This window comes from Gambusia affinis, linkage group LG20, assembly GCF_019740435.1.
Source record: "Gambusia affinis linkage group LG20, SWU_Gaff_1.0, whole genome shotgun sequence".
In the NCBI taxonomy this organism is placed as follows: Eukaryota; Metazoa; Chordata; class Actinopteri; order Cyprinodontiformes; family Poeciliidae; genus Gambusia; species Gambusia affinis.
In genome coordinates this window covers 23,217,710-23,231,751 of record NC_057887.1, presented here as the reverse complement: position 1 = coordinate 23,231,751, position 14,042 = coordinate 23,217,710, and the positions used below count along the sequence as shown (strand labels likewise).

General features: G+C 39.2%; 1 protein-coding gene across 2 annotated transcripts; it reads right to left on the bottom strand.

Moving 5' to 3' along the window:
* Positions 1–1,678: 1,678 nt before the first annotated feature.
* LOC122822796 lies at positions 1,679–8,916 on the bottom strand. Of its 2 annotated transcripts, none has more exons than XM_044101728.1 (8): positions 8,760–8,916; positions 6,529–6,570; positions 6,228–6,452; positions 5,853–6,134; positions 4,671–4,946; positions 3,912–4,121; positions 2,902–3,015; positions 1,679–2,624 (listed from the first exon to the last, which is right to left on the bottom strand). In XM_044101728.1, exons 1-8 carry the CDS (start codon positions 8,791–8,793, stop codon positions 2,194–2,196), a joined length of 1,614 nt encoding a protein of 537 aa, XP_043957663.1. In that variant the 5' UTR covers positions 8,794–8,916; the 3' UTR covers positions 1,679–2,193. The 2 variants fall into 2 exon arrangements, with proteins under 2 accessions (XP_043957663.1, XP_043957664.1); XM_044101729.1 differs by having other exon boundaries at positions 6,529–6,567.
* Between the last annotated feature and the right edge of the window lie 5,126 nt (positions 8,917–14,042).

Sequence of the window (14,042 nt, the reverse complement as noted above, 5' to 3'; positions counted from 1 at the left end):
GGCAAATACAGATAAGAAGAAAGAGAAAATGAACATGGATTATAGTACTAAAAGAAAATGGAGACCCACATGATGACAAATAGGAAAAAGATTTAAAGAAACTGTAAAAAATGAAGTAAGAATGTGACAGTAACTCTTTATTTCACATGTAGCACCATTTCTAACTCAGTCATTGAGGTAAATTATTAATTTGCAATTTTCTAATTGATTAATTTTGAAGTTATTTTATAATTTTTTTAAGTCAAAGTTATTCTTGAATTCGAGGCTCTGCATGCTTTCCTTAAAACACAGATAAAAGTCTTCTGGTAATTTCTGCAAGTTCCTGTTTTTCAGAAATTATGTTAGAAACTTCAGTTTACAACATGGAGTCTGATAGTAACTGAATCAGATAAAAAATGATTTTAAAAATGTAGAATTAATTTAAAAATATAATAATTTCCTAAAGTCTAAAGGTAGGAGCGTGAAAGTCTCATTTATACTGAAATATTTGTGTTTTGTTTGTAATAAATGTTCAAAATCACCAAAGTTTCAGCTGGTTGGACATTAAAACAATACATCAAATGACTTATTACTGTCATAATTTATTATCACTCTGAAGTAAAACACAACTGGATCAAAAAGTGATTTATTCAACTTTTATTTGAGCAGATTTGAATAAAAAACAAAATACTGTTAAAATGTTTACAACTGCTTACAAAAATGTGATTTTTGCAAAAAAATAGAGAAATCTGTAAGATTAATACTGAAGCATGTAATATTGCATTTTCTGCATGGCTTACTGATAAATATTAACTTTTCTATTCTGAAGTTGTATGTCTTGCAACAGAAACATTGTCAGAACTTTAAGTAACTGAAAGTATGAGTTACATCAGCTTAATCTGTTTAAGCAAGATGAGTAAATAATGTTTATCACTGCGATTCAAAGTACATGAAATATGAAAGTAAGCAATAAAACATGTATAAAAATGTCTGAAAAATAAGAAAAGTAGAAACTCTGATTCCTGACCTGCTTTGTTTGTTGGTTGTTTATCTCCCAAAATGAATGTTGTTCTTCTATCCATCTGTTGATATTTTAGTAATTAAAATGATTTAAATAATAAACATAAATGACAGAGGTGAACCAAAAACGTTTTCTCTCCATAATTGCACAATTTATATGAACTGAAATATATTAAATGTATTTTATTATGATTCTTTTTATGTACATATTGTCACTGACTTGTTTTGAAGAGGTGAGAAGTAACTGGCATTAACTTTAGTAACTATAATAAAACCGTAGCTCTAGCAGGAGTTTTTCCCTCTCCTCCAGGGCTCTTTTGTGGCTCTAGAGTCCCTTATATGAAAGTAGGCTGACAGGAGAGGGAGGAAAACATGCGGTAAATGTCGACGGATCTGGGAATCGAACGGCCGTGTTGAGGACTCAAGGATGCCAAACGTGGGTCGCACTATCCCCTACGCCACCAACTCTCTAGTTACTTTACTGACTGAAGAAAAATGAAAAATACATCGGAAACACAAATCTACAGTTTTTGTTTGGACATGTTAATTTTTATAGTATTTTCTGCATGTTGTGTTATTGGTAGGTGACGTTAATGTACAGTAAACAGTATTTACTGTCAGTAGAAGTACTTTGTTCTTACATAATACATACTTTACCTTCTATAAGTATTGTTTTCATAAACATTATGTTGTGAACAAAATAATTTTTTCATAATCTTTAGAATACCAGGATCTGCAAACAACTTTTTTTTCTTGTCCGATAATCAATTTACACAAATTAAATCAAATATAGTGATGAAACCTTTACTCGATATTGAGTTGCCTTTACCAAACACTTTTAACATTTTGGATGCACTTTTCTCTTCTACTTGAGTGAAAATGTATCAAAGTTTTGATTTTCTGATTTTCTGAGGATCACTTTTGGGCGGGTCTGTCCACCATCTAGTGCAGTGTTTCCCAACCCTGGTCCTCAAGGCACACTGTCCTACATGTTTTAGAGGTTTCCCTGCTTTAATGTGCCTGATTCAACTGATTGCAGTTCAACAAACGCCTGTTAATCAGTCATCAATTGAAATCAGCTGCACTGAAGCAAGGAAATACCTAAAACATGCAGGGCAGTGAGCCTTGAGGACCAGGGTTGGGAAACACTGATCTAGTGGAAGGAAACCCACCGTTCTTCTACTAGCCTCTCTCTCATTTCTCCTCTTTTATCTCTTCCACTTTCTCCAGCTCTGCTTGCTTGGTTTTCAGGGTGTCGTATTCATCCTTTTGGATTCCTGCTGTCTTCAGAGCTTCGTAAGCTCTGTCTCCTCCACCATCTGCGCCCGTCCCGCCCTCCGGTTGCTTGGTTGTCAGGGTGTCGTATTCATCCTTTTGGATTCCTGCCGTTTTTAGAGCTTCGTAAGCTCTGTCTCCTCCTCCCGATGCTACGTTTTCTCCCAAAGTGTGGTAAACTTCGACTTTGCCTTCCTGTTTCATCAGTGCTTGGTATTCACCACCCGTCTTCTGTTGGCCCTCTGCTCCAGGTTGAAGCGTGTCGTATTCACCCTCTTTCACTTGCCTCATGTTTATAGCCTCATAATGGGCATCCCCTCCCCTCATCGTGACTTCCTCGTAAATGTCCTCTAAAATAATAAAAGAGAGAAATGTGACGGTGTGTGTTAGCAGAATTGTAATTGGCTTGTACTTCTATGGCGTTTTATCCAGTCAGAACCGAGGCTGCCTTGCATTGGCAGCCCTGGATCCTCTGAGCACTCAGCAGGTGACGTGCTTTGCCCAAGGATATGATGACAGAGGCGACCAGAGCGGGAATCGAACCAGCAACCCACTGATTGCGGTCTGATCTCCTACCACCATCACCACCCTCGTCAAAAAGTGCAAAACAAGAAGACTGGCACTAACCTCTTGCTTTTCTCTTCTTATTCCACTTATAAAATGCCACGGCAAAAATGAGCAATCCCAACAGAATGACGAAAACCAAGATCCCAATCACTTGTGAAAGAATACTTTGATTATCTGAAAAAGAAACGTGGAACATCAGCATATGAAAGAATAGAAACATGTAGGGTGAGCAAGGTTTCATAAAGTTGGGGTTTTTATGCTCGAACTCCTAAAGCTTCCTAAGGTTGGACTGTCAACTTGGAAAGTCAACTTGGAAAGTCAGGGCTGCCGAGTTTAATTGGCAAGTGAAGTAATACTGCATTCAGATCAAAAGTCTCAGATGCGACTGGTTTACATGCAATGTCTGGATGTTCGTCTATGGCGTGATGAGAAGTCTGGCAGCACGTCTCACATTTGAAATGCTTTGAGCATTTGATGCTCAACCAATGCTGGAACTGAACTTTTACCAATCAGAGAGACTCCACTATGCTATTCACTGGCCTGTGTGAATAGCAGAGTGGTGGGATGTAATTGGTGTCCTGCCAGGAGAAGTAGGCACCAACGCAGATCAGCAGGTTGTCAAACTGGGCTTTGTAAACACGCAGCTAGGTGGTGAAACTCACCTGAATTCAAACATAGCACAGAGGCGTACTTGCTTTCGTTAACTAAAACCAAGACTCTCAATTTTTCACCCACCATTGTACAAAGAGACTGGAAGAAGAAAAAAGCCTTGAGACGCCTCCCAATGTACGTCAAGAGCAATTCTGACACTTGATATCAAGCGTCTGAAATGCGAAATGTGTTTGGTCTGAACGCAGCATTAGAAGTTGTTTTCAGCGTTGTTGCTAGCTCCTCAGTGAGGAGAGTAGCTATAGACTGTCACTAGAAGACACTAATTTACACAATCGTCTAGTTTGGATGATTAACCGCTGATGATTAACTCGCTCAGTTCACTGACCAGTTTACTTGTTATGGTAAACTGCAAGATTTGCAGCTTGCAGGAAGAAGCTGATTTATAAGTAGATACTCACTTGTCACAGCATTGCTGGGTAAAGTCCTCATGTTGCGCAAAATAGCTCTGCAGTGGAAAGTACCGTCACCGTCTGGATGCTTGTTTTGACCAAGCATCGTCCAGGAGTTACCATTTTGCTTGTAGTACATGTATGACATGGTGTCCTGTCTGTCACATGACGGACAGGAGCAGCTCATGGTGTCAGACAGCACCGCTCTGACGGGACGATCTGGAACAGGCAGAAAGACTCCAAAAGTTATTCAAACCTCACAGTAAACTAAATTTACTGGCAAATATATAAATCCGTCAGCTAATTGCAATACTTAAGTGAAACATGAACAGCTTTGTTAAAATAAATTTGACAAGCATTTTATCCAAATTGGATGTTTTGGTGTCCATCGTTAGGAAGATACTGATGGGCCCCAGGCCTGAACGCCAACATCTGCACCACTACTGACCCAAAAGAACTAACAATGTCAGCTTCTGTTTGGTCACAACTAAATAAAAAAGCAGAAGATGTTTGGGTATTTTTTTTCTGTCGATCGGAGCTGATAACATGTTCACCAGATCAGAACCAGACGAAGGAAGCTGATAAAAAGAAAGCCCAGCTAAGAGCAACGGCCTTCAGTGGAGCATTGACTGCAGCTTCTGGAGAGAAGAACAGCTGCTAGTCTGATTCCAGTAAAACTACTTAGCAGTGAACAGCAAACTGTAAATGGACGACATCAGTCGTATGTGGAACAGTGACGTTCAGAAAGGGACAGCTGAGTTTACATACCATGGACAGGTAAATCCTGGACATCAGAATCATCTACATGTGGGCCGACTGTCTGGTCCTTGTATCTGTAGGTGGCTTTACACTTATAACTTCCCACCTGAGACTCAGTAACTTCAGGGATAACAAACGCATCTCCATGAACGCTCTTGGTTTCGATGTTCTCTTTGTAGAAAACAGATTTGGTAACTTTCTCTGTTCCCCACACGATACATCTCAGGGTCATTTTCTCTCCTTCTATTGCAGGAAACGGATACATTTCCAGAATCACTTCATTGTCTGAAAAACAGTTCAAACAGGATTAAATGACAGAAGAACATTTTAGCCCAGATACACTTCACCATTTAAAGTTTGTTTGGGAATGATTATTTTGCACTGGTAAAGTTTAATATTCATAAACTACCAGACCACAGTGAACTCCCAGTATTTGGAGTGGCTAATGCTGCAAATAGCTAAAAATCTGTGAATACTGGAAAACTCAGTTATAACTGCCTATTTTATAGTTCAAAGGTCAAATATACCTTAATATGCATTGATATGTTCAGTGGAAACAGTTTTAGCACCATCACAGAAGTTAATATCTATGACTTTCCTTAGATAGCCAAGGAAAACGTAGAACCCCAAGAACTTCCTTGCCTATGTTCCTGGGGTTTACCAATCAGCGTCCAGTAGCAAAGCACCGCAGTATTTCAGCTTCCCAAGCAGCATTTTACTTCATTTTTTTTTTTTTTTCCTCCCCTCTGGGGGGTCTTTTGTGGCTCTAGTGTCCCTTATTTGAAAGTAGGCTGACAGAAAAGGGAGAAGGAGAGAGGGGAAGACATGCAGTAAATGTTGACAGGTCCAGGAATCGAACCCGCGACGGCCATGTCGAGGACACAAGGCCTCCAAACGTGGGTCGCGCTGTCCCCTACACCACCACAGCACACCCCAGCAGCATTTTACTTTACAATATTTTAGATATGCTCTATGAAAAATCTGTGACTAGGCAAATAATCTGCAGTTACCTTCCACAGAAAAACCCTTGAATAGGTGGGAGTCCACTGTAGTTTTTTACAGTTTGTTTAGAGGTTGGAGGGCAAGGCTTTCCAAACTGATCAGACTAAACCAGGCTTTCTTTAAGCCATATATTAACTTGTTGGTGATGCGTCTCTTATAAAGTTATTATAAAGTTAATATTAACCCTACCAGTGGTCCTGAGAACAACTTGGTTACTTCTTTCATTTGTATCGTTCTTTTCACACCAGTAGATGTTCTCGGGTACCGTCAGTGGAGAAGTTTCAATGGTAAATGATGTTGGATTTGCGTTGTTCAATTTCAGTTTAACTCTTCTGATGTTCTTTTCCCAGTTGAATTTGCAGAGCCATCCCTCCAGTCCTTCATCGTTTGTAAGCTCCAGCACAACTATGGTGTTCTTGCGCGTCACTGGCTGGCCTGTTGCGATGCTAAGTGATGCCATGGGAACGTATTCTGTGTTGGACACAAACACATTCATCATAACAATCAGTGAACTATTCATTTGTCATCTTCAGGAGTTTCCATATTTTCCATCTGAATTTTTACCAAGAACTTTTAAGTTGAAGTCGTCACTTGTTTGGCCGTTGATTGTACATTTATAGGTTCCTGAGTCCTTGGCGGACGCAGCTGCTATCTTCAGGGAATTACTTTGCTTTGCCTGCTTGCCATTAAAATCCCAGGTTGCTGGGCTCCCAGTCTGATCACCATCATCACAGTGCAAGTAAAGCAAGTCTCCGGTGAAGATCTCTTTCAGCCTGGGAGTCATGGACACTAAAGATGCACAGCATTTAAAAATCAGAGCGTTATCATGACCATGAGGAAGAAACATGGAGGAAAACTGGATTACCTGTTGGTTTCTGCTCTGTTGGCACCAGGAGAGCGATCACTGCTGCAATATTGATCAAAATAAAGTTAATTTGTTCTCAGTAATCAAACACATTCCTGATCAGTTTGGAAGTATTTCTTAAACTTGCGTTGAAATTAACAAATTTATCAGTAAAAAACCTTTTGATAATTTTTTTCATCTGCATGTCGTCTTGTAACGGAAAAGGACTTCCATTATAAAACAAACTACATATTTGATTACATTTTGTACCTTTAACAAATAATACACCTAAATGTAATTATATAAATAATCTTTTAAAAAAAAATAACAATTGGTTTTAAAACTAGCAATTGGTTACATTTTTTCACATTCAGGTAATCAGATGTTTAAAGTCAGAAAAATACAATCTGGTATTTAGATCTGCATTATTTATTTATTACTTAAAATTATTTATATATTTAGAATCACAAAATGGCTTAAATTTAGCTGCTCTACTTCTTTCCTCTGTTTTTGTTTTTATTTTACCTATTTTGATGTAGTTTCATTCAGAAGGATAGATAAAGCTATTTTTATTCTATCCTACACAAAAACACATAAACTGAAATTAATTCATTTGAAAAGGTTTTTGTGGGAAACTAAAGTTTCTAAACGAAAAGATATTCTGATGTTCAATAAATACATATTGGAGGTTTTTGCTCAGTGAATAGATGTTTTATAAGGATGCTGTAGGATCGTTCAGCACCAGTTTCTTTCATTTTGAGTGTTTGGCGTTCAGCCGATTGTGACATTCTGGTGGGATTGGTTTCATGTGAAACCAGCCTTATCCGCCGATCTTATCTACCATCGCAAAGGTCTGAAAGTCTGCCGCTGTCCTCTTCTAATCTTTAGATTTTGAGAAGGACTGACAAACTCCCAGTGCCCAGGTCACGTCTGCACAAAGCTGCTGTATTTGGACGCTTTCATTTTGCACCACAAGGAAACCTAAAGCCCTCAACGCTTCATGCTTTAGGTTGGTTACTTTGTTTTTAACAAGAGGCTCAGAACAAGTTTGTAATCTATCCTGTTGTGCAAGTTTGTTTTTCTTTTAAATATGAAAAATTAAAGGAACTGAAGTTTTCTTCTACACTGAACAAAAATATAAACTCTTCATGTCAAATATAAGAGTTTTATGAACATTTGGGTTACGCAATGTATAGAGAAACTCAAATTATATTTTCAGTAATTAAAAAAAACCCCAAAGCTGCTTATAATAATCGGACTTGGTGACAGAAACTCAAAATAGTTTCGTTAACTAAAATAACTAAAATAGACGTCGGTCACTCGACAAGACGAGTAGAGGAAATACGATTCAATAACAAAATAAAATAGAAACACAAAATGATTTCAATAAGTAACTGTAGTCTGACTTCTGGATTTGAAATAGCAACACGTTAGATTACTGGTTACTGAAAAAAACGGTTCGACTCACTGCTGGTGACACGATGTGACATTTTGGGGCCTTTTATCGTCCAGGCCAAAGACTGTCCAGCTGTTGGTCATTTTGTCTGACCACCCAGTGGACATGCCCCACAATGCACTGGGAAAAACATCAACTCACTAACACTCACTGACAGGAAGTTGAATTTAAAATTATACACAGATCAAGAAAAATATTACTTTTTTACGAAAAAATGTCAGCAAATGCTCGTTTACAGTCTTTAACTCCACATGGCAGCAATATGAGGCGTTGATACTTTTGTTCAGTATAGTTTACTTAGTTTAGTAGTTTGGGCAAAAATGCTGTAAATTTTTGATTTATGTTTGATAGAAATGCCTCAAATAAAACATGTTTCTACTATTTTACAGGCGTTGTTCAATGTTTTTCAATGAAATCGGAACATCAGAACTATTCTGACCTTGCAACAATTAGATGTTAATTATTTTTAAAAATCGGCCAGTCGGGTTTTTTAAAGACTGGTTGACCAGAAAATGTAACAGTTGCATCATGTGATTCATCTCTGCATCTCAACTGTTCTTGGTTTTGCTGCACCAGGAAAACCCTGAAAAAGTGAGAAACGTTGCTGCTTCTATATTTGTTGGTTTAGAAATGTTTTAAGGGAAATGATGAGTCAACAATAAAACTGAACTGACTTGAACTGAAACTGAAGGCAGAAGCTTTTGTTACTCATTAAGTAAAAACACCAGCCAAACCAGTAAAAGGTGAATGTTTAGAGATCAACTGGTATCGATCTGATGATGACTTCCTGTCTTACCTGCCAGGAGCAGCAGTTCTCGTCCACCTGTCATCGTTCCTAACAAATCAGACGAGAAGTCGGCTGATCTGCTGGGCACCGACAAATAACCTCAGTCAAAAGGGTAGAGTCAAATATTCACTGCTGTGGAGGAAGTTCAGTGGTGTTAAGAGGCTGGACTGCTGGAGCAAACACAAAAATGCTGCAATAAGGAAACAGATCACACTTTCTGAATAAAATAAAATAAATTTTTTTTTATCGGTGCTGCGTCTGAACGTCTCTCCACTGCAGCCTGCAGCGAATTTACCAACTTCTTCACAGAGACATTTTAAAATATTAGATATCAATCTGCACATCCAGCCCAGGATCAATGATTTGCCCAAACAACAAATGCAGAGAAAATGAGGAGATATTATAAATCAGTTAAGCTTATTCAGAAAGTCCTTCCTGTCACTTCATCTGAATAAACTCATCGCTCTCATCAGGTGTTTCCCCCCCCAGGCTTTAAAGACAGCAGTTATCAAACCTCTGATTAACATTTCAGATGATAGAAATGGACTGATGATCTGCAGCAGGTTTTTAATTAGTCCGCTCCGTTTCACTTCTGTTTTTTATTAAGACGAAGCTCCGTCTCGTAACTTTTGCTCCTCTACACCAGCACTGAAAGGACCCAATACAGATCTGTCCTCTACGTAATGACAGGGACCTGCAAAGACATTTAAATGGGACAAAAAGGCAATTAAACATTCTAATGACTTATTACCCTGACCTTTCAAGGTAAAGCCACAATAAACCCCAACATGTGTAACTGTAGAGACAACCGTCTGTCCTGTTTCTGAGTCCTCAGTCTGTCAGTGGCCTGTAATTACCAGTCAGGATTCTCCCTGTTTGGTTTTTCCTGGACGTTTTCCCTCCATTTTCTCATCTGACCAATCACATCTGGGGTCACCTTCTAAACAGTGAAGTAATAGAGCATGTTGAAAAAACTCACTTTATGATTTGTGTGACAAAATGGAAGAAAACTATTTTAATCAAGTTCATGTTCAGTTTTGCTTCTTTTCCTCATGCTGGCCATTGATTAGTGATTATTTACAGGTTTGATCCGATTGACCATAATCTGCATTTGCAAACCAAAACTTGCTGCTGTTTTTAGTAATTTTTGAAAGACTTTGAATCCAATAACCACAAAATGAAAATATAATCAGAACTCATTCCTGAGCTAAAAGCAGGTAAACCAGAAGATACAATGGAGATCAGAGAGGCTGGATCAACCTGCAAAAACAATAAATACGGGAATTTAAAACATGACAGGAAGTTTATTTTGAATGTAAAGTTATGAGTCACCTTCTTCATTTAGTCAAGGGAGTTGGCAATACAGGAAACCGCTGACGCTCTGCAGAGACTGAGAGATAAAGTCCCTCCCTGCTCATCAGACCTGCTGCTTCACAAGTTTATAAACCGTGCTCGCAGTTTAAACTCTGATGAATTATTTATTCAGGATTTTTATTTAATAGCTCACTTGTACTTTTTTGGAAGCAGAATGAAACTCAGGTCTTTATCATGTTCTTCATTTAATGAGGGCGTGACCCTACTGTAGTTTTATGAAATATAAAAATACAGACGACATCGTTGACAAGAGGTCAGAGAGGAACAGAAGAAACTATCCGAGAAACATCCCAACGCTGAGCTGCAGAGAGGCGACCCACAGCTGGACCCACAGCTGGACCAGCAGAACTGAACCAGCAGAACTGAACCAGCAGAACTGAACCGTACCGAACCATCCCAGCCCACAGTCCTGTACTATACACACCGGCTCAGAGGGCTGCTGGTTCTACTCCCGCCTCTGGTGGACCAGGGTGCAGGGCAGCCTCAACTCTGCCAGTGTGTCTCAGGGGAGCTGTGGCTACTGACCAGTAGCTCTCCACCATCAGCGTGTGAATGCATTTGTGAATGGGTGAATTATGAAGTGTGACGTGCTTTGGGATCCTGTGGACTTCATGAGGCCCTGTACCAGTACCTTATGGTTTGTTATGGCCAGTTACCATAACAAACCAGATGGTCTATACAGTCATTCAGACTAATGCAGCAGCCTGGTTAGTTTCTGGAGCTGCCCAACACCAAGTTACTGGAATAATTATAATGTATTCATGGCAAATGATTGATGATGCTGCTTCTATTGTAATTTCTTTCTCTTCACCACAGTTTTGAACGTTTCCTGTCCAAACCTCATGTTTGTTCCTCATCATTTCCACGGAGTCATAGTGGAAATTACATTATGCAACACATCTAACTGAAGCTGGTGCTGTGCAGCCGCAGAGCCGCTGCTTGGTTCTTTATTATCTGCACAAGTTGAAGGCGTTACAGAGCAATGTGTGGTAATACCTCAGAAAAGGTTCCTGTTTTTTATGCTTCTTCTTTCCTGCTTCATTTTTGTTGACTCAACCCTCAGCTTATTCTCACTACTTTATAAGGCAACCTGACAGCGCTGGCTGCCTCGTCTCACATCATGATTCAGGAAACAAAATCTTAAACTTTATTTCCTGAATCAAATAAAGGAGACGTGATGAGCCTCCACCATGAGGCTGTAGATCAGTTCTCTAATTATTCTGTTCAGATGGTGCAGCAGAGGCTGCAGGAGTTTGAGATCCTGCTGTAGATGCTGGAACCGACTGAATGGGACGGTTTTCCTGCCAATCTGTAAATGGCCCAGCGTGTACATATGATCTGAACTGCTAATCAAAAGAGTCTGACTTCATAAATTGGTGATTTCTTCTACAGTTCATCTGATAACTGGATGGGAGTACAGATCTACAGAACAGAGTTGTAATAAAAAGTGTTTTCCATGGAATATTCTCACATCAGCGTTTTGACGGCGACTAAACCTCATTTATGCACAAAGCAGCAAAATGAAAGAAAATATTAAGCTTGCAGCTTCACACAAAGGTAAAATAATAAAAGCAAAACATAATAAAAATATTATATTCAATTCAGTTCATTTCTTTGGCGCCATTTCACAAGAAGTATCATCTTCAGTTCAATCACACACACACACACACACACACACACACACACACACACCAGACCATCCTAGTTCTCAAACATTTAAGCTCCGTTTATTTTGAAGTGGTTTTCTGCCTGAGGAGACCCAGCAGATTGATTTGAGTCATTGGTTCCTGATATGATGCAGCGAGAAAAAACTCGCTACCATCAAACTGAGAATTAAAGAATAGACGCTGAACTTCAGGCAGAGTTACAGCGTGACTGCAAAGCACGGTACAGTTATTAAAAATGTCATACTAACATAAGAAATGTGAAGACTGCGCAGGTTTGTTTGTGCATAAAAACTGAAAGTCTAGCAGCTGCTGGGAGGAAGGATCTGTGACGCTGCTCCTTTGTGCACCCAGGATGCATCAGCCTGTTACTGCAGCAGCTTCATGCATGGAAACAACCAGAGGCCTTCTGTGTCCTGGGAGCTGCCCCAGGTCAGAGGTCACCCTGGGACAGAGCCGGAGTTGATTCTCATGTTTATGCTCCTGCCTTTTAAGGACTCTGTGGTTTCACTGTTGGATAAAGGTTTTATTTTTGAATCCATGAGTCTCCGTGTTGTCCCGTCTTGCCTTGATCGTTCCCAGGTGTGTCTCGTCTCCGTGATCACCCTCTGTGTATTTAACCGTGTCCTTTTCTCCTCGTCGGCTCCTCGTCGATCGTTCATCCCAGTCAGTCGTGTTTTGGTTTGGCCTCCATTCGTGAAGCGGTGCTACCAGTGTTGAGCCTCAGCTTTCCGCTCAGCTGTGCTGCCTGGGTTTTTCATTAAAATCATCATTTTCACTCCTACCTGGATCCTCAACCTCTGCCTCATATTGCTCACCACATTTCCTACAGTCAGCAGCTTCTGCTTTTGCATGTTATAAACAAGAACTGTTCAGACTCAGACTCAGGCAGAGACAAGTTGAGGTTTTAGTTTCTCTATTTTGTTTCTATGAATCTGAGTAAAAAAAGAGGAAGCAACAAAACAGTTTAATACTGAGAAATGAGACCTTTGGGGGTTTTGTTGCACTCAGTTTAAAGTCAAAACTAAGTCTTTACCTAACTGGTGACTCTGCAAATCACCAGTTAGGTAAAAATAAATACATTTAGTGAGTTTATTACTGCAACTTTTACTCCATTTCATCAGTCAGTCATTTTGGAGTTGAGATGGGCGGATGAAGAAACTGAAGTGGAAGATTTTCACTTCAGTTTCACTTCAGCAAACACAGTTTGAGGTCAGTGGCGATGAGTCTCTCCTGCTGCAGCACGTTGGGTGTCAATCTGACACCAGTACTGGGCCCAGATCGCCAGCACAGACACCGATACTTTGGATTATTTAAGTTTATTTCATCAAACTTTCAGCTGTTCCTTAATCATTTTGTTGAAGTTCAAAAATCTAGCATTTGACAGCAAATCAAAACTTTTCTTGTGGAGTTGAGAAAGTACAATAGAAAATTAAAGTAAATTTCAAAAGTGAATCTGAAACTAAAGTATTGATTTTTCCATGTTTCTGATCAGACGACTGCACAAACTGGAACTATGAAAATAAATTTGCTTCATGGAAACATGAAGCAAAACTCAGGTTTTTTGATAAAAAGTTTGTGCGTTAGGATGAGACCTAGCACAAGTCCCACTGAAAAACCAGATGTTACTACTGGTGGAAATGACAAAGAAGACAACAGGAAATGGTAGGAGGCTGACGGCGCTGTGTTTTTTTTAATGATTTATTATGTGAACAAACTTCTTCACATGTGATTTTAATTTCATTTCTTATTTAATAGACAAACCACGATTGCGAAATTGTATTTTTGACATATTTCTATATTATTTTTGGAATATTGGCAACGTTTTGCACACATTTATACTGGAAATGCAGCTACTGATACACTGTAAAAACACAAAACATCACCAAGTTTTTTTGTCTAATCTAAAGTGTAAATATCTAAACCAACTCCAGGTTACATGGAACTTTTCAGCGAGACAGCTTTTTTCCAGAGGTAAAAAACAACTAGGAAAGTTTCAGAACCACTGATTCAAAGTTTGTTTAATAATAATAATCTCACCGGAACATAAAGTAGGTAAATAAAACTTTATTTCTGTAGCTCTTCCACAGATGTAAACATCACAAAGTGCTTCACAAAGGCAAGAGGATTAAAGAAAACATGATTTAAACTAAATAAAGAGCCTGCAGATTCTCTCTGCCTTGCGCTCATGACCCACTTTCCTCTCTTTGTTCAGCACCATGTGTGTTAACGAGGCGAGGCGGGAGGCGGCTTC